Here is a 21,773-nt window from a genome sequence, read left to right on the forward strand (position 1 = left end):
TAAAAGCAATTTCTTATATAAAAGAGGAAATTTTACATAGTGTAAATAATTGTATTATAGTAACAGATTCAAAAAGTGTTCTTTTAGCTATTAACAATTTCAATTTTAGTTATAAGTCTTCATACATTATTTTTCAAATTAAAAATGTATTACTAGACATAAGAAAAACTGGAATGAATGTAGAATTTGTCTGGGTACCCTCCCACAGAGGTATAGCGGGCAATGAACTGGTTGATTCTGTAGCAAGACAAGGATTGTTTAATGAAGATTGTTCAGACAATATCAAAACTCCATTTACAGACTTTTATCATGAAGTGAAGAAGAGACAGAAGTTGCTTTGGCATGAACTTTGGAAAGAAACTAGTAAAAGTAAAGGATGTTGGTACGCAGAGATACAAAATGAAATACCGGTGCAGCCATGGTATTACAAAATGAGTTGGGATTCAAGAAAATTCATATCAATAATAAACCGACTAAGGTTTGGTCACTGTTTAGTGCCAAGCCATTTATTCAAATTAAAAATTTATAAAGATAACAAATGCATGTACTGTAAAAAAGACGACGCAGATATCAATCACATAATTTTCAAGTGTTCAGCTTTTGGTATACAGAGAATAATATTAGCAAGTTCGATAGAGTTAGTAAAGGAAGAAAACGAAATTAAGTGTGATCCCCGCCACATTAAGGAATTGTTGAGGAACCATTTATTTTATAAGCCTGTTTTAGATTTCATTAGTAACACAATAGAAAAATTGTAAAATACAGTAGTAAATTTATATTTAGACGACGACTATGACGATAATTTTAAGTGCTATGTATTATTTTTAAGAAAAATTGTAATATTTAATGCAGGGCCTATAAGGACTTGTATCCAAGGCCGTAAAATAAATTAAAAAAATCCGTCACTCCAGCCAGCCGTCACACTCACAGCCGTCAAGTCAAGTCAATCGTCATGAGAAGTAGGTCGAAAAAGTATGTAGCCAATGTTTAATTTTCGGATTATTTCACTATCATTTACATTTAAATATTCCTTTTTGTAATGCAAAGTTTTGCAAAATCGCCTAGATTATGAATTTGGTTCACAAATCTTAGGCAACAAGTAACCTTGGTGGAAATATACTCAAAGGTAAAGTATGCAGAACAAAAATTATTCGTTTGCCATATTTTGTCCATTTCATCGTATTTTCGCGATACTTAGTAGTAATGCGGTACCCGTTTCGAAAGTAGTAGTGGTATGCAAAAAGTCGGGAAGTATTTAGTCGAGGAAAATAAAGATTTGACTGTGGTACGAACAAAATAAGTTGAGTCGTCGTCAGTTGGATCGAAGTGAATGTAATACGTATGCATGATACTAATCGTAAGAAAAACAACACCTTTGATTAAGTTTCTGTGATAAATTTACAAACTTGTGAACGAGTGTTGTAATATATTCATTATCAGTGTCAAAGGAACGACATTACCAAATTGTCCAATTGATTATAGCGAATAGTGTTTATTATTACAATATAATACATTTAAATCACCACTTTAATTAATCGGTTGAGTTTTGAGACTTATGTAATTTACCATTAATAAACTACAGTTGATAATTCAAAAAGTTTTTTCTATTTCAGTGTTTATAACTTAATAATTACAACTACAATCAAAAGACTACAATCATAGTAGTCAATTATAATTATAAATAAAATGAAAAAATAATAACAAGTAATACAGATTAAATAGAACAGTGTCTATCATATTTATCACATTAGTTAATGACTAATAATTATTTAATAATAAATGAAAAGAGACTTGGAATGAAGTTATTTAAATAAATTAAATTTATCAGTAATTATACTAAATTACTTTCTTACCCAGTAATTACTTAATTAGTTAGGCTTGTCAAGAAGTGAGTGTTTATTTTTAATTGTCTATGGTGAAAATAATTTATGAATGAAAAATTAGCCATACTTGGCTATATTATGTTTAACTTAACTACACTGTTAAACATGTGTAATGCTCGACAAGTTCTTGTATATTGTTTTTAAAGTTCTGAATGTTTTACTGATTGTTTTATAATAACTCTGAATTTATTTATAATTGTTATTGATGAATTTGTACTTGACTTTAAACTGTTTCATACTGTGTCTCATGTTAGGAAGGTGCACTATTTTCAATTTTATTAAAATTATAGCAGTTGTTGTATTGTAGTAGTGAAATTGTAAAAACATCAACCATTTTCTTTACTTTCCTATCATTAATTTGGAATATAATAATATTACATAATTATTCCCATTTATTATAGCCCACTTCCATCTTAGATTGCATCATCACTTTCCATCAGGTGAGATTGTAGTCAAGGGCTAACTTGTAAAGAATAGAAAAGAATATAATAGTGAACAGTTACATATCTAAGTATTGCCAAATTAAATTGTCTGACTGATAAACTTTCTAATCAATCAATGAGAAAGAGAATAAGTTTTATATTATAGGCTTATTATTTTTTATAACATGATGAGTTATTTTTATAAGGGAGTCATTATAGTTAATTTTTATAACTATAAAAATATCATAGTTTTTAAGTAATTAAATTATACAAAATTTAAATTTAGAATTTTAGTTTTCATTCATTTTCATTTTGTGTTATGTTCTACAGTACATATGGCATAGAAGAGTAAAGATGGCGGATAAACATAGCCTGAACTATGACGTAAGGGAGCTGAAGCTAGGTGCCAGCTTCACTAACAACAAAGCATCGCAATATCATACTATTAAATGTAAGTATTCTAAGGGCCCATCTGATATGTATTGGATAATTAAGTAAGTTAATAATTGTAAATTTTGTAACTGCCTTAGTTTATGCCAAATTGGCACCCCCCTTGTGAAGGAATATAGCCCCTGACTTCGTCAAAGCAGGCTCAATATCAAATTCCATAAGAAAGTCCTATTCCTAGGTTCGGAGTTTATTAATGGATATGTATGAAAAACATTATAATATCCCATAGGATGTTTTTGAAAATTTAGTCATAAGGGCTTTGCTCTAGAGTTTTTCTCTGCCATAAGATGGACTTAGCACTAGAACAATTCACTGGTCCAGTGCCGGGTGCCAGGTAAAATACTAAGATATTCATCTCACTCCCATTCTATTGGTGAAAGAATTTTTAAAATTGGTTCAGTAGTCATTTTCAAATTAACAGTCCCAAGTGATTGTATTATATTAACTAGTGTTGACCTGTAATTTCACATGTGTAATTTCTTTTCAGTAAGAATATTAAAATTAACAAGAAAGCTTTCGTTGTTACACCAAATTATGAGTGCCAAATTTAATCTATAGTACGATTCAGTCAGCCGTTGAGTGTTGATTGAGTAAGAAACATCTATTAAGTCATCATTTATTTAATCAATGGTCTAATTTTTTTTAAATATGCTGCACAGTTTTCCCAATTTTCATTCAGTATCAAAAAGTTTTAAAAAACGATGGATTAAATTGGTTAGCTACATCATTCTTAAGTTAAAAGAAAATATCTGTGGTTTTTACTATTTATCTCGGAATTTTTATCTATACTAATATTATAAAGCTGAAGAGTTTGTTTGTTTGTTTGATTGAACGTGCTAATCTCGGGAAATACTGGTCTGATCTGATTTGAAAAATTCTTTCAGTGTTAGTTTAATGAGGATTGCTATAGGCTATATATTATCCCCATATTACCACGGGAACAGGAATCACGCGGGTGAAACCGCGCGGCGTCAGCTAGTGTTATATAATTCCATACTAACCTTTCTTGTGCCGGTTTATAAATTAGGTGTTTTGTTATAGATGACTTTAAGCCAGCATCTGTAGATGTCAACAAAATGGCGACAGTGGATGTTGAAACTAATAATCAAGTGACTGTAACGGTGCCACATTTAGGTAAGCCATTTATATAAACAATATACACATTAGTGCATTAATTTCTATTTATTTAATGTTTATCTTAGTATATAAATGCGAAAGGTCATCACGAAATCTCGAAAACCGCCTGATGTACAAAGACGAAATTGGGTAGGGAGGTAGTTTATAGTTAGTTGGTATTAGCTAAGAAAGGATTTTGCAATAGGGCCGGATTAAGGAGATCTAAGGGCGGAAGTAATCGCGGGCGTCCGCTAGTTTTGTTGTATTGCTTAAATTAACAATGAGCATTATTAGTTTTTTGTTAGATTTTGGCAGAAAAAGTAAGATTTTTTCATAATTAAACAATATGGGTTTTGTTTGAGACACTATCTAAGCAATATTTATGTTTGTTACACGTGCATTTAACTGTACCTGTAATAAAATTCAATTTACAATAAAAATTCGAATCATCATTTAATGATAGTGATTTGAAGTACCTATAGTATCCAGATGATGAAATTTTTAATGTAAATTTTCACATCAAAATTTCAAAATGTGTTATAATAACTGTTATTAGGATGAAATAATATTTGAATGTCTAGGTAATAATAATTTTAAGATTAAAACATGTACCACATTCTAGCAAATAAATAATGATCTGATTTTATGATATATTATGATAGTTAAGTTATGATAGCTTTCAAAGAGCAAGAGCTTCCCCCTAAGCTAAATTATCTCTACCCTTACTCATAATAGGGATGATGACAGTTTTTTAAATTGTATATAAATTATGAGTATGCTAATAGTAAAGCAATTTTGTAAAAGGAACAGAGTATCTGCGATCATTACTTTCGGAGCTACAGGGATTCAAAGGGTCAGATTTGCGGCGCTGCCGCGGATTCCTGAAAAACGCCCCATACAAAATGGTACGACTTAATGACGTCGTAGGTTCATCATGATCGTTAGATTTGTATCGCCGGTCAAACAAAATTACCAATATCTTTGTTATTTGAGTGTATATGTTTATAGTTTATATATAGAACAAATGTCACATTTAATGTAACAAAGTTAAAACTGTATGAATTTTCATCTAAATACGATAAAACATTTTTTATAGATTTTGGAATTTTATAATCTTATTTACTTTGCAAATAACCAGTCAATCTATGCTTTTTATGTATAAATTAGTTAACATTGACCTTATTTACCCGAATGTATCATAATAATTAATATATTCAAACCTAGTCATCATCCCCATTGTTGACGTTTCTTTATTACAAAAAAACTCACTATAATAACTCGAATTTGCAGATGGCGCAGGAGTTCCACAGACAGTTTTCAAAGGCAGTCAAAGACCTTACACCAAGGAGTGTGTGCTCATCATAGATAGAGTTACAGGGGAGATCACATTAGAGAAACTCTCCAGCAATATTACAGTCAAGAAAACAAGGTAGGCAATTTAAAAAAAAAAGAAATGTATAAATGTAAAAAGCATTAAAAAAAATATAGACCAACGGGGTGGGGATCGAACATTACTGACAGAACCATCACTGAGGGATGGTCCCTCAGTGATGGTTCTGTCAGTAATGTTACTTTGCGACCAGTGCATAATTTTTATTTATTTGGAAATGCCAAAAATAACAGCGGAGCAACATTAAACACAAATCAGTTACAGAATTATTAGACTAGCTAAAACTATTATATATTTATGTATACAGGATGCTCAGGAGTATTTCCCATAACTTCAAGGTGTTGACGACTTATAGGCGCCAAACTGCTTCACTAATATTTTTATAACTAAAAAATAAAAACTTTTTATGTTTTCATACAAAGTAATTCAAATAATTCCGACTATCTATATAACACACGCCTTTATCCTTGCATTTTTAAATTCGTAAAACTTGGCTACATCATAATTATGAGGATGCGATTAGTGGACACATTTTAAGATCAATTTACAAAATTAAATATTATAAATATTATTTACACTGAAAAAAATATAAATTTCAGAACACATGTTCCTCGCACATTTTTATGTATAACCCCAGAGTTATGGGAAATACTCCAGAGCACCCTGTATAATGTAAGTAAACACAAAATTCTGCATATCAGTCAGCAATTGTCAGTGCAATAGCTGAGTTTGGATCACTTTTTGCCGTCATTTTGTAGGCATGTAAATTATCTATAGTATATAATATTGTTGCCCTATTTTTAGTGGCTAGTTTTAGGTTTTTTAATGGGATTGTGAAATTAATAAGCAGGTTAGCATTTCATTATTGTCAGCATTTCACAAAAACCGAACAGATTGATGATGTATGTGAAATATGATACTATGTGACGCAAAATGTGTAAAAAACTAAAGTTATTTTAGAATTTTCACGTGAGTTTTAGCCGTGTTTCATAATCAATGAATTAAAGTTTTTTTGCAAAATTAAACATTTATGTATTTGTTATTTTGTTATACAGGGTGACAGGAAATACATGCCTTCTAAGGGCTATATTTTGCATACTAATTTAGTGAAATTGTACATAATATTCTGAATTTCTTTTTGTAGGTAATTGCTTTTGTATTTTTTCCTAAAATTACTACACATAGTATTTTGACCATTTTGACTTATTTTGATTTAAGTATTTTTAGCAGTTTCTGTCAGAAAATAACAAAATAAAAAAAAATACCCAGTCACATAAAAGAGGCCACATAAAAGAAGCAAAAACACTGCAATATTTCATATTTTTTCAATGTTGATTCTAGACAGGAGACAGCCCAGAAGCCCCGGCCTCTGACGCCCGTGACAGCTGACTTTATGAACACCACGCAGCGCTCCTCCTCCCGTACCAGGGTCACCACCAACAAGCGCACCAATAATAACCAAGGTAATAATAACGTACCAGGGTCACCACCAACAACTAGTTTTTATCCCGGATATATCCATGGTCCACCACGCTAGCCAAATGCGGATTGGCAGACTTCACACACGCAGAGAATAGGGATGATGACAGTTTTTTTAAATTGTATATGAATTAAGAGTATGCTAATAGTAAAACAAGTTTGTAGAAGTAACGGTATCTGCGATCGTTACTTTTGGAGCTACAGGGATTTAAAGGGCCAGATTTACGGCACTGCCACGAAGCCCTGAAAAACGTCCTATACAAAATGGTACGAATTAATGACGTCATAGGTATATAATGATCGCTAACTTGTATGGTCGTTTAAACAAAATTACTAATATCTTTCTTATTTGTGCGTTTATGTTTATAGTTCATTTATTAAAAAGGTCACATTTAATGTAAGGAAGCTAAAACTGTATGAATTTTCATCTAATTACGATAAAAGATTTTTAATAGATTTTGAAATTTTATAATCTTATTTATTTTGCAAATATCCAGACAATCTTTGCTTTTCTATACTAATATTATAAAGAGGTAAAGTTTGTAAGTTTGTAAGTTTGTCACATTTTTTAAATGGGGTAATCTTCGGAACTACTGGTCCGATTTTAAAAATTCTTTCACCAGTAGAATGCTACATTATCGGGGAGTGCTATAGGCTATATTTTATATTGGTATCATATATATTAGCCGAGTTATCACAGTTTTTGTCATACAGGTCGGACCGAAAATCCTCTTAGGCAGACTTATTCGCATGCGCTGCCTTAACCATTGTGTAAAATTGAAATTAATGTATGGAGGCTTTATGTATCTTTAAAAGTTCTACAAAAAAGTCCGCGACACCATATACCTATCTTCTATACATTAGCAGATATAGTACCTTTTGTGTTTTAAAAATTATTAATTTTATATACTTAGGTTTGCGTCATTATTTATGCTACTTAACTTAAATCCTTATCAAAATAAATTATTTAATAATCACAAGGATGTTATGGAGATAAGATTTGCCCTTTATAGTATGTTAATTAGTTAAATAGTTTCGGAGATAATACAAAATTTCTAAAAGGCGGAATGCCGCTTATGTTTAAGCGCCAACCGCCAAATTAAGTTGAACCTTCCTCTATAGGTTTCTACGTATTTTATAGAGATCAGCATTTTTGGTTACAAAACTCTATGTAGGCGTTTTATCCATTTACCAATAGATGGCGTTGAGCAAAAACACCATATTTTTGTACGGCGCTAGGGAGATTTATGCCGACTACATGATGATCGAAATTGATTGTTCATACATTGGTGTTGGTGGTGAAAAATTTACGTAGATTTTGGAAAGTCGATGTTAATTGTTAATGATTATGTTCTACTTCTAGGCACGTACCACGTAGGTAGTAGACCTGTGTAATTCGATCATTTCGTAAAACCCGGGTCGATCGCGTTCAGGACCAGGTTCAGGTAATCAGGTTTAAACTTTAAATTCAAGTCAAGTAAATAATTTGTAATTTTATTTTATTCGTTTCGTTTCGACTTTCGTCATACGTATTTCGTGTAATTAGTTATTATTTCGTTTTAAGGTATTATTTCGATTGTTGTGTATATAAATTAATTAAAACTTAGTAAGTGTAATTATAGTGTTTTGTGTTAACTTAATTTTGTAAAAGATATACATACGTAGTCTATACTCTATACTAATATTATAAAGAACAAAATTTGTAAAAATTATTAATTTTATATACTTAGGTTTACGTCATTATTTATACAACTAAACTTTAATCCTTATTAAAATAAATTATTTAATAATCACAAGGGTATTATGGAGATAAGATTTGCCCTTTACAGTATGTTAATTACTTAAATAGTTTCGGAGATAATACAAAATTTCTAAAAGACGCAGAAATTCCACTATATGACGCCCGGCGCTTTCATTTACGTAGTTCCCGTTCCCGTGTGAATATGGGGATCAAACATAGCCTTGGACACTCGCAAATAACGTAGCTTTCTATTGGTAAAACAATTTTCCAAATCGGTCCAGTAGATCCAGAGTTTACCTCCTACAACCACACGAACTTTACCTCTTTATATTATTATCATAGAAGTCTCTATTTCTCTTGGTCATACCACCACTCTCGAAGGACTGGACCGATTTTGCTAAGGGTAGGAGTAAGAAGGGTAAGGTAGAGAAGTTACAGGGTAGGTTAGGGTACGGGTAGGGAAGCGTAGGGGTAGTGTAGGGGTAGGGTAGGTTTAGGGCCGGGTTTAGGGTAGTGGTAGGGTCGGGGTAGAGGTAGGGCAGTGGTAGGGTAGAGGTACGGGTAGAATAGGGAAGTGGCAGGGTAGGGGTAGGATAGGCGTGAGATAGGGGTACGGGTGGGATAGGGGTAGGAAAGGGATAGGGTACGGGGAGGGTACGGGTAGGATTGGGGTAGGGTATAGGTAAGGTAGGGGTAGGGTAGGGGTAGGGTCGTGGCAGTGGTAGGGTTGGGGTAGTGATAGGGTAGGGGTATGGTAGGGGTAGGGTAGGTTAGGTTAGGTTAGGGGGTAGTAGTAAAATTGACATCGAATTTTACGCAGACGAAGTCGCGGGCGTCCGCTAGTTATGTATAAATTAATTAACATTGACCTTGTTTATCCGAATGTATTATAAAAATCAATATATTCAAACCTAGTCATCATCCCCAATCATTTTATGTGTATATGTTTTGTAGTATAAAAGAATGTCTTTGCAGGCGCCGCCAATGTTCAACCCAACGGTCAGCCCCGGTTCAACGCTGGGGCCCAGAAATCGCAGAACATGGTGCGGTCTCCGCCGCGGGTCAAGACCTCGCCCCCGCAGGCTCCGTGAGTGTTATAAAATATACTATGCACAAAAATTAAGGGAGCAGAAAAAAATTCCAAATTTTTGGGGGATTTTCAACAGGCTGTAACTTATACAAAAATGGTCGTACAGCAAAAAAATAAAAAGCAAATTGTAGCTCTAAGTGTTTAGTTTTTGGATCTGAGTTTGAAAATTTTTTTTTGAAAATATTTTTCGAGTAATTTGATAAAGCATCCAAAAAAGGGCTTTTTGTCGTTTTTTGGAAAATCAAGCGCCCAATCAAAAATATTGCGGAAACCACTGACGTTAAGTGTGCCTTTTACTGTTCAATGTACCCACAAAAACCCTACAAAGTTTCAATTCAATCCAGCCAACCGTTTTTTTTTCCCACTTGATCGAATTTTTGAAAAAATTAAAGGAGCAAGAATTTCGCTCTGAAAATGTCATAATTTTTATCAAAAATGAAAAAAATTTTTTTTTATATTTTTTCTCTCAATTCTGTATTAGTGACTTGAAAAATTTAAGAAAAAAAAAAATATGACATTTTCAGAGCGAAATTCTTGCTCCTTTAATTTTTTCAAAAATTCGATCAAGTGGGAAAAAAAAACGGTTTTAAAAGAGCATTTTAATGTTTATGACTATTTTCCCATTGTATATTTCTTTCTCCAAAAAAAATTTGTAACCTGTGTAGGTAAACAGTTTTTAGTTATCTAAGGTTTTTACCTCAAAATAAAGTGGAATAAGGTGAATTTTTGTACAAACCATAATTTAAACCCCCTGTATATTGTACTATGTACAGGTGGTCGGGCGGCGGCAACAGTACGCACGCATCGCTCCCTATGATAGGGCTGGACGATGCGCTCGCGGGAACCTCGCCGCCGCCGGCGCCCGCCCACAATGCGCACGGGCCCGCCCACAACGCGCACGGACCCGCCCACAACGCGCACGGGTCCGCCCACAACGCGCACGGCAGCTCACACAACGCCCACGGGCCGTCGCACAAGTCGCACGCGCCGGCCCACAACGCCCACGGACTCGCCCACAATGCCCACGCGCCTCACGCGCCGGCACAGGCGCGCCACCTGCCCCCGCCTGCGGCGATACCACCGCCGCCGGTGTCCATTCCGCCGCCTGTGGCTCACACGGTAAGTAATTACAATAGGCTAGTTGACACTATTTTTAAAACTAGCGGACGCCCGCGACTTCGTCCGCGTGGAATTTAGTTTTTCACAAATCCCTCGGGAACCATGGATTTTTCCGGGATAAAAAGTAGCCTTTGTGTTAATCCATGCTATAATATATCTCAATACCAAAGTTCAGCTAATTCGGTTCAGTAGTCGAGGCGTGAAAGAGTAACAAACATTCATATCATCAAAATCATCAGTTTTTGCAAATCTTGGGAAACCATGGATTTTTTCGGGACAAAAAGTAGCCTATGTGTTAATCCAGAGTAAAATCTGTTTCCATTCCAAAGGGGAATGTCCACCAGCCCATACAACGTTGGCCCAAGAAACCCAGTTACGCCCCCCCATAAAAGTATATGGAGATAATAATATGATGTATAAATAAGGATTTGGTTAAATAATTTTTTTAATAAAAGTTTGCTAGACATAAAAAAAAAATATTTTATTTTATCACTCTCACTGCTCAAAAGTACACCGGAGATGAAGTAACATTAAAGCTGTACATGAATAGATTTATTGTTTTATGTAACCAACAAGCTTAACAAATAAATCAATAAATGAAACAACCAACCAACCAGGCAGTGGCGTGCATATGGTTGTCGATCAGGGTATGCACTAGTAATAAAATTAAGCAAAGTGGAAAAATCTGTATTTACTAATGAAGACAACTCTTAGGATATGCAGTACTTTAATGCATGTATGAAGTGCACACCCACCACTACTTGGAGGCCATTGGATCAGCTTCTACTAGAAGAAATTATTGTAATGATGTTAACAATTGTAAATTATAATATTGTATTACTTTTCTAAAAAAGAGTGACTGTTGAGTTTCTTGCTGACTCTCCTCAGCACAACTTGTCTTCCTATCTGGTGATGAGGTCTGTCTGCCTGTCTGGAGATGGACAAATAGTCAACCTTATTATTTCAAAAGTGCTTGTTTGCAAAACCAAGGCTTAGTTTACAAGCACTGTAAATAAATGAATTTACAAATGTATTACAGCGAGGAAAACAACATTGATTTGGAGTGTTTGTCGCTATTACATAATTATTTTCCGTTCTTCAGTTGAGCAAGATGCTGCTTTATCAGTCGTTTTCCAGCAATTTTGACAAACTTGGGATGACTCTGGATAACTGAAATAGTAATAAAATATGAAAATCCAGCAAATAATTTAATCAGAGTTTTAAAATTGGTTTACTTAGTGGATTTAATAATGTTATGTTATTCCACAATTTATTCGTCGTCATCATCAACCCATATTCGGCTCACTACTGAGCTCGAGTCTCCTCTCAGAATGATAGGGGTTAGGCCAATAGTCCACTACACTGGCCCAATGCGGATTGGCAGACTTCACACACGCAGAGAATTAAGATAATTCTCTAGTATGCACATATTATTACTGTTTTAAAATTGGTTTAGGGTGTGAAAATGTAGCAAACTGACATACAAACTCACAGTTCACATTTAATATTAATCAGGAAAGTAGGATAAATATACTATAATACTTCTATGCACTAAATATTGCTTGAAGAAACCATCAACAATGCAAGAAAACCTATGTGCTGTCCTACATCTCACTAGATGTTATGCCTTCTACGCCAGTAATTACACAGTAAATGTACTTTTGAATACAGCAATATTGGTTAGTCATAAAAATACACTGAGCGACACTTCAACACTTATATGGGAAACTACACTCTGTTGTGACTTGACACAATAACATGACAAAAATTATTAAAGTTATACATATTATTTCTTATGAATAATAATCGTTTTTCACATTAAAAATGGATCAAACATTATTTATGCTGCCTGCACCTGCTGTGTACTTGTTTACGAGCATGTTTCAAACAGAATGTATTCGTATTTTCGTGACATTTTATTGACAATTGATGCCAACTATAATAATTTTAATATTGATATTAACATTGATTAATGCAGCGTAAATGTCCTCTTGTATTTACATCTGAGAGCTGAAATAAACTTGCAATTTTTCCGGTTCAGGGTCAACATTATTCGAATTCATTTAACTTCGTGCAAGTTTTATTTTTATTATAGCTGTGGTTTGAAAAATTATAATTCGGTTCAAAAAATACTGAAGGTAAACAGAAAACAGACAAAATCAGTAAATTAATTCAATGACATTATCTAATTAATAAAATGAGAATGACATTGACAATTATTGACATCAACAGATTATCTGTCCAAAAGTCAAATCGATGTTGCCATACGAAACACGAAAAATCGAATAACTTCGTATCGATTTCTAATTGAATAATTTTATTACTAGAATAACACGTCATTGTTTTCACCATCTTTTACACGACGCAATGGTTTTTATTGGTTTTCAATAATAAATAAAGTGATTCAAGAAGAAGGTTTATACAAGTAGTTTGTCATGATATTGCGTTTTCACCCGGACAAAATTGCGGACGCCTGCAATTTTATGTCAATGTATTATGTAAACATAATATATTATCTACAATATGTATACTATTTATACATACATAGAAATATATAGAATTTGATTTAGTTAGATCGGATGAAAGGAAAAAGTTATCGGAAGAAAGGGATTGAATATCAACTATTAAGACCACTTTGACCACTTATTTATATCAACTTAGTATAGCTGTAGCTTGCGCGTTGGCCGATCGTGTAGCTAGCTTATATAGAGTATGGAAAAATTGTATAAAAAAACCGCATTGCACGCGCCGAAGTTACGGGCTTGCGCTACTACTCATATTATATATTATACTAGCTGACGCCGCGCGGTTTACCCGCGTGGTTCCCGTTCCCGTAGGAATGCGGAGATAATATATAGCTTATAGCCTTCCTAGATAAATGGGTTATCTAACACTGAAAGAATTTTTCAAATCGGACCAGTAGTGCCTGAGACTAGCGCGTTCAATCAAAAACAAACAAACAAACTCTCCAGCTTTATAATATTAGTATAGATAGTATTTAAATGGCGTAGTTGGTAATGTTTCGACGCAGTGATCCTATGTTCTTAATGTTATGCTCGATTATTATTATTATCCATTTAAATATCGATTAAACTAAAAAAATCAGTTGAGTTCTTAGTGGTTGGTTATTGCGAAAAATATAATAGGTACTTTGATATCAAGAAACATTTTATAATGTCGACTATGCAATGGTTTTTAAAGAGTGAGGCAGATGTTATAATCAAAAACATTATAATCTATTACAACTTTTGCTTTTCCAGGTGATTTTGTTGTAGAAAAAGATCGATTATTATTATTCGGTTAAAATATTGATTAAACCAAATAAATCACTTAGCTGGCAACACTGTTCATGTTCGTGTCTTCAAAAATGTCATACAACAACTATAATATTGTCAAATATCGTTGTGAAACTTATTTTTTGGGGAAAGTTATAGCAAACCGCTATGGATAAAGTAATTTATTCATTATTAAACAAAAATTATCAAGTATTTTTTAGTTTTATGTAAAGTGGGGGGCGGGGACGAAAGGTCTGGGCCGGGAATGGACATTCCCCTTTCAGCCAAATCGCTTCAGTAGTAGCAGCGTTAAAGAGTAACAAACATCCATACAAACTTTCGCGTTTATAATATTAGTAGGATAGTCTTAAATAGTTCATTATCGTTTGATTGTAAAAGATAGATTTTTTTTTCATTTGTTTAACCGTCTTCATAAAAAAGGAGGAAGTTTTATAAGAAATCCTTAACTTTTATTAATTGATATCGATATATTTCGGACCATAATTCCATGTGCTACACGAAATTAATATTGTTTATATAAAATTTGATATGAGTCAACTACCCTATTGTCATAATAAAAATCCAAATTTTCAAAATTTTTTTACAGCAACCACAAGCGGCGAGACAGGAGGACAGTTCGTCGAGCTCGTCGAGCGACAGCGATAGCGGAAGCGGTAGCGATAGCGACAGCGACGACAACGATAGCGCAGCGCGCCCGCCGCTCACCAACGGTAACACTATCTATACTCGCAGATGTTATAGTGCACAAGTGTGTGTGTGCAAGCACAGGTGCACTCTTAGTCCGGGATCCGTAGAACATTTTTTACAAGTAATACGAAAACGAAGTCTATGCGAGTGAAAACGCGGGGCGTCTTTACTTTGACCACTATTCAGCGATTTTGACGGCCTCCGTGGCGCAGTCGTATGCGCGGTGGATTTACAAGACGGAGGTCCTGGGTTCGATCCCCGACTGGGCAGATTGAGATTTTCTTAATTTGCCCAGGTGTGGCTGGTGGGAGGCTTCGGCCGTGGCTAGTTACCACCCTACCGGCAAAGACGTACCGCCAAGCGATTTAGCGTTCCGGTACGATGCCGTGTAGAAACCGAAAGAGGTGTGGATTTTCATCCTCCTCCTAACAAGTTAGCCCGCTTCCATCTTAGACTGCATCATCACTTATCATCAGGTGAGATTGTAGTCAAGGGCTAACTTGTAAAGAATAAAAAAAAAAAATAGTACCGTCACATCGCAAAGAGAACATGGGCGGAGTCAGGATTGTTAGGAGTCGGCCAAATCAGTTTTTCCGGCCGAAACCGAATTTCAGCTTCAGCCTCAGTTTCAGAATGGATTATTTATTTAATAACTTTACTGATAATATATAATTTAGTAGAGAGAAGTCTTAGTATAAACTACCTCCCTTCCAAATTTCATTTTTGAATGTCTAGCTGATTTTGAGATTTCAGAATCAGAATCAGAATCGTTTATTTGCAAGAAACATTAAATTTAGTTATACAATGATGGTCTTATGTATTAGGTAACAATGTTTCACCATTAATAGGTATACAAATTTTCAATTAATAAAATTAAAATTATATAAGTTAAAATTAAATGGTTACAACATATATTTTTTTTAAACATTAAGTTAAAAAAAAAATTACAACATATGTAAATTCTTTTAATATGTCATAAACTTATTAAAAAAATATATATTTCGTGATGACCTTTCGCATTTATATACTGATACTAGCTAATGCTGCGCGGTTTCACCCGCGTGGTTCCCGCTCCCGTAGGAATACGGGGATAATATATAGCCTATAGCCTTCCTCGATAAATGGGCTATCTAACACTGAAAGAATTTTTCAAATCGGACCAGTAGTTCCTGAGATTAGCGCGTTCAATCAAACAAACAAACAAACAAACTCTTCAGCTTTATAATATTAGTATAGATATATTTTTTTGTAACTTCTATACTATTTTTCAGGTAACGCAAGCAACGCCGCGCTGCCGACCGATGTGCTCAACGACGATCTGTGCCTCTCAGAGTCAGGCAGTGACTCCGACTGACCGAAGCTTCCCTCTCCCCCCTACACATACATCCTTTAACAGCAACTCCCGGGGGGGTTTAACCCTCCCAAAAAAAGCCTGGCGAGCACTTTATTGATATTCTTGTGCCTCTTCAAATTGGGTGACTCTGACTGACCTACACAGAATCTTTATCCCCCCCCTACCCCACTTCCCCCTCTCACCCTTTCTCCCCTATCCCCTCTCGCTCCTCTTTTCCCTTTGGCATATAAACCCTTTGACATAAACCGCCGGGGAAAAAAACTTGGCAAGCATCTCTATAGAATTCTCAATTTTTCTAATCTCTAAACCAATTTGTAAGAACAATCGATACTTCTATGCATATTTAGTACTCAAAGAGGCTTTATGCTCACAATTTATTTACACTCGGTCTGAGAATTTATTTTATTTTTGACAGCTCTTTAACAGATAAAGATGTTTGATTGACGATTCAATATAACAATCAATTTTATTTAAGGAAAATGTTCTATCGATTTAACACATTGATTTAAAACCATTAAAATAAATTACTAAAGTTAAATGTTTAATATATTTTTATTGCTTATCTTGTTTATAGTTATTATATATCGATTTATATGTAAATAAAATATGTAGTTTACACTGCCACTTAGTATATTTAATATATAAAACTTATGTTAAAAAATATGTTTGCTCTCAGAAATGTCTATAGATTTATTATTTAATTGTTATATTTAATTATTATCTTTACTTATTTATGTATATTTTAAATGGGTGTATAACCTGAAGTAAATAAATTATTATTATTATTATGTTATATATTGGTAACATAATCTGTTAAAAAACCCATAAAATATTTATGTTCTCCTGTCAATCATTACATAATTATATGAGGCGTGGCAATGTCAAAAATAAAATAATTTCTTGGTTTGATTATAATTCTGTAACTTTATTTAGTAGATTAATCTTTCGCCTTAATATAAAAAAAAACAATACGTTTAAGTTTTTGGTATAAATATACATGGAAGTATTTTTACAAGGGACTTCAGACAACTTTTAAAAAAATGTTGTTTCGACCCGTTTCTTTATATGTATGTATTATTTGGCGATAACTATTAATGGTTGGAACAGTTTTTATGACTTATTATGCTTTTACGACATAAATTCCAATTACTTTTAATATGGAAACTAGATTAACCTCCATAATTAATTAAAAAAAAAAGATTTCAAAAGAATTCATAGTACATGCACATTTTTTTTTATATTTTCCATCTATTCTGACAAAAAATGTATGATAAAAGTTAAACTCCGAGATAAAACGTTATTATTTTCAGAAAATACTCGACATATTTCAAACATATGTGCGCACTGTCGCCGTTCCCGGAGAATAAAATTGTAATTGTAAAAAAACTAATTTTTCAGGAACAATAAAAAAATTTTTGGCGATTGTTGACAAAGTAATAGACTTAGATAAAAGTGAGAAAACTCGAATCAAAGCTAATAGTTATAGCTTTTGTTAAGCTTGATTGACAAAAGCCTAGATATAATAATCAATTTAAAAATGTAATGTTACCGAAAATAAATCATCATTATCTAAACGATAACTGATTTTATCATAATCAAGTCTTAAATTTTGAGTATTGGAAGATAACTGCATAAAAATTACGAAAAAAATTGAGCAGATTTTTTTTCAGATTTCCAAAAATGAAATAATACTAAAACACGTGTAATGGCAGTTACCATTTTATTCTCCGGGAACGGTGCTATGTGAAATTCTATTGGTTGCCTGATTTCTAAGAAAATTACGTAACTCTTCGAATGGACCAATAGCGAACGTTTTTATTGAATTTCCCGGGGATTTACACAGAATTTTTGTATACTAGAAGTATACACAGAATTCTTTGAGTATTTTTTTTTTATTCTGCGTGCATCAAACGCAAGACAAAAACGTTTAAGCGTATACATATCACTAGAAGCACTATTAGAGTACTTCTAGGCAAGGCAAAATGCTATACTAGATTTTTGATATTGTGACGTGTAGAGTTAAATGAACCGTAATTGTCTTCCTTTAAAGTCGTAAATGCTATGAGATTTTTGTTCTGCAAAGATTTTGATAAGGACGGCTTTAAATGGGTTGATTAGTTGACGTGTAAATGGTATTAAAAAGTTATGGTGTTTGAAAAGTTGTACAATGTACATTCTGTTTTGGAATTGGATGGCCCTGGACTTTTATTTCGAAAATCTAAAAGGACTCTTAGGAATTTATAAATTGACTGAGGTCTGGACTTGACACATATATGATATCCATACAAAAAGTTATATAAAAATCGCTTTCGATACTGTTGTTGTTTATCGATAACACAATAGGATCGATAGTTTCAATACAACACTGCCTAAAACTATATTATAGCTTTCCAATATGATCCATACTGGAAACAAGTAGATATATGAATAATTCTGCTATTTAATTGCATTATCATAAAAAGTGGAAGTCCATAAAGTAACATTCTTCCGAGTTCGTTTTTATCATTCGCATTTTTGCAAGTTCGTTTTATATCATTCGCATTCTTGCAAGTTCGTTTTTTATCATTCGCGTTCTTGCAAGTTCGTTTTATATCATTCGAATTCTTGCAAGTTCGTTTTATATCATTCACATTCTTGCAAGTTCGTTTTATATCATTCACATTCTTGCAAGTTCGTTTTATATCATTCGCATTCTTGCAACTGCGTTTATTCGAATTCTTGCCGGTGCGTTTTATCATTAGCAAGGTCGTTTTATATTATTCGCATTCTTGCAAATGCATTTTATATTCTAGCAAATCCATTTTGTCAGTGCGATTCATAATAATTCTTGCTTGTGCGTTTAATCATTCGCATTCTGGACGTTGAATAAATGCAATGAAAGTCATTCAGTAAAATGTGAGCGAAGCTAAATATTCTACCTTATCTAATAAAAAATTTGGGCGCCAATTGTCAAGCAAACGCCAGCGTTGTCGTAGTGTGGACGAAAAATGCATTACATCTTTACACTAAAATTGTAGGCGTAAGATAGAGAACGACAAACATCGACCATCGAAATCGTTCCCCTCTCTTTCATTGCGTTGGGACAAAAGAGAGAGATACGATATTACATTTGCGCCGCCGCTATTGGTCGAAAATATGTCTTTTGACGATATATGTCTTTGTCGCATATTTAGCCTAAAACAATCGACATGAGACTTAAAGTGCAGTTCGTGTGGAATAACTTGACACTTGGCTCGAATGATGTATGTACTGTTTGTATGGTTGTGTTTGGTAGCCAGGTGTCCAGTCAATGCGCACGAGTTATAGGTGTGAAACGCGATTGAGGAACTTTTTGTCATATCATTGAGATGTCATTTGAATATCCACCAGTACAAAAACGGTGCCCTTAAGTGGAAGTGAATAATTGCACTTCTAATTCACACTCTGCACTCTTCTTTTAATTCACAAGGCAGAAATGTGATTGAATAATTAAGCTTAAATAGCGGAAATCTGTGTCAAAATAAACTACATATAAAATTTTATTATAATCAGAGGCACAATTATCCGCCCTCTTTAATATGACGCGAGTATATTAAAGTGGGCGGATAACTGTGCCTCCGAGTATATTTAGTCTGATTAGCTTTCTATTATTAGTCTTGCCACGTTTTATTTCATACAGTGAGTTTGATTTTAGATTAATCTCAACATGCATTACAAACTGTTCAGTTTTGAGCTGAATTTTCGAAATGTACTTTTAGTTACATTAAAAAGTATAATATAAAATACCTGTTCTATATGGCAATAAAATTAAATGTTAGATTATATTATTATTATTATTATATAGTCATATTTTCGATGTTTGTGATTTTTGTATAAAAGGAAACGCTTAAAACGCTTTATTGATTTTATAAATAATAAATTGAAGGGTCGAAAAGTCTCTTTAAAAGATTTTGGTTTAAAATATTTAATTAAATTAACCGGCTCCATAGATCTCTTTATTCTGTATAAAATAAACTGTACGTAATACATTCTTCTATCGAAACTAAAAATTGTCGGAGTATCACACTAATATTAGCACACTAAGTCAACTATGGAGTCGTAATTTTTCTCTAAACAATTATTAGATGAGATGTTATTACCCCTAAAGTCTCGCCAAATATCTAAATCTCTGGAACACAGCTCTGAACGAGACATGGGATATTTATTTAAAGAAATTTCTATATTCTTATATTGTCTACCTAATCGAAGTGAAAAGCCATCGCATAAAACATAATTGCATCCCTCACATTAGATAGGGGCATATTTATTTAATGCGCTGCTCTGTGACATTGAATATGTAGCAGCATCATATGCCTGTAATTTTACTCACGTCTATAACCTTTAAATTGGCTTTTTTAGCTGGCTTTTTACCACCCTGTCGACAAATACGTACCGCCAAGCAATTTAGCGTTCCGGTACAATGTCGTGTAGAAATCGAAAGGGGTATGGATTTTCATCTTTCTAACAAGATAGCCCGTTTCCATCTTAGATTCCATCATCACTTACCATCAGGTGAGATTGTAGTCAAACATATTGTAAAGACTAAAAAAATATTCGACCGCAGTTATGTATGATTTATTTTAGAAGATAACATTAGTAATGAATTTTAGGGGTAATAACAACTCGTTGATTCTATATGGAATGTCAAGCAAGACATGGTCAGAAAGCTTCCAATGCTCTATAATTTTAACTTTGCGAGTTACCTATCTAAATACCTACTGTGAAATAACTATTGTTTAAGTGAAACTTACAAATGTAAAGGGAGACATACAATTTACTTAAGGTAAGTGTAAGCGTGTATCATAAATGGAATATTATTGTGCCTCAAGTGAATATATAGAGATATATTTTTATTTTATGCCAATTTTTTAACTAGTGTTAAGGGCGTTGCGAGCATTATACATCTATGAGTATGCAATAAATTATTATATAAACAAAAATAAAATCTCTTTGTTTCATTTTTTTATTAATCCCCCTTGATATCTATTTCTATATGTGTAAATATAAATAAATGTAGGTAAATATATATATTTAAAAATGTCGTTCGACAATAGGTCAAACATCACTATTTTATTAACTAAACTACCACAGAACAGTTTAATATAAAACCACAGACAATATAATAAAGTTTGTTCAAAAGGGTAGTTGATTCATATCAAAATATGATCAATATTAATTTCGATTTGTAAATATCTCAATTATTAAGGGTCTTTCGCTATTTATAGGTAAGTATCTACATACTATTACCAATATTGTAGAAAATATAAATATTATAGAAAATTTATTCCGAGGTGAACTAACTAACTAACATGACTGGATCTCTGGTAGGTATTCATACCGTATCATATGCTAGCGGATTTTTTAACTGTAATGTAATTAACACAGATTAATCAATAATTTGAGTAATGACTCTGAATAATTTTTCGGTTTAGGGATACGTTTGTAAAATATTAAGCTTTTGAAAGATAATTTTTGTTAGAGTCAAGTGTCCATATCCTCTATCGGCTCAGCGGTTATTTAGGGATACGTGACAAAAAACCCGAAATCATATAAAATATACTGAAATTAGTTGAAAAAAAAGGTGAAATTAGCCCAGAGCCACTTCAGTTGCTAATACTAAGTGTCCACGTTTCCGCCCCAACCATACCTTATCAAGGCACACTGATTAAAGACTTGTCTTCAGGCTTTGGGGTATTGACTATTGACGATTTGAAAACACGACACAATT

General features: G+C 33.2%; 1 protein-coding gene across 2 annotated transcripts; it reads left to right on the forward strand.

Annotated features, from left to right (window-relative positions):
* The first annotated feature begins 905 nt into the window (after positions 1 to 905).
* On the forward strand, positions 906 to 20,990 carry LOC112048994 (ELL-associated factor 1). 2 transcript variants are annotated; one of them, XM_024086714.2, is made up of 9 exons: positions 906 to 972; positions 2,636 to 2,756; positions 3,797 to 3,889; positions 5,162 to 5,300; positions 6,603 to 6,724; positions 9,457 to 9,568; positions 10,345 to 10,690; positions 14,573 to 14,696; positions 15,945 to 20,990. In XM_024086714.2, the coding sequence occupies exons 2-9, from the start codon at positions 2,660 to 2,662 to the stop codon at positions 16,025 to 16,027; spliced, it is 1,116 nt and encodes a 371-aa protein (XP_023942482.1). In that variant the 5' UTR covers positions 906 to 972; positions 2,636 to 2,659; the 3' UTR covers positions 16,028 to 20,990. The 2 variants fall into 2 exon arrangements, with proteins under 2 accessions (XP_023942482.1, XP_023942481.1); XM_024086713.2 differs by having other exon boundaries at positions 948 to 1,126.
* The last annotated feature ends 783 nt before the right edge of the window (positions 20,991 to 21,773 follow it).

This window comes from Bicyclus anynana, chromosome 9, assembly GCF_947172395.1.
Source record: "Bicyclus anynana chromosome 9, ilBicAnyn1.1, whole genome shotgun sequence".
NCBI lineage: Eukaryota > Metazoa > Arthropoda > Insecta > Lepidoptera > Nymphalidae > Bicyclus > Bicyclus anynana.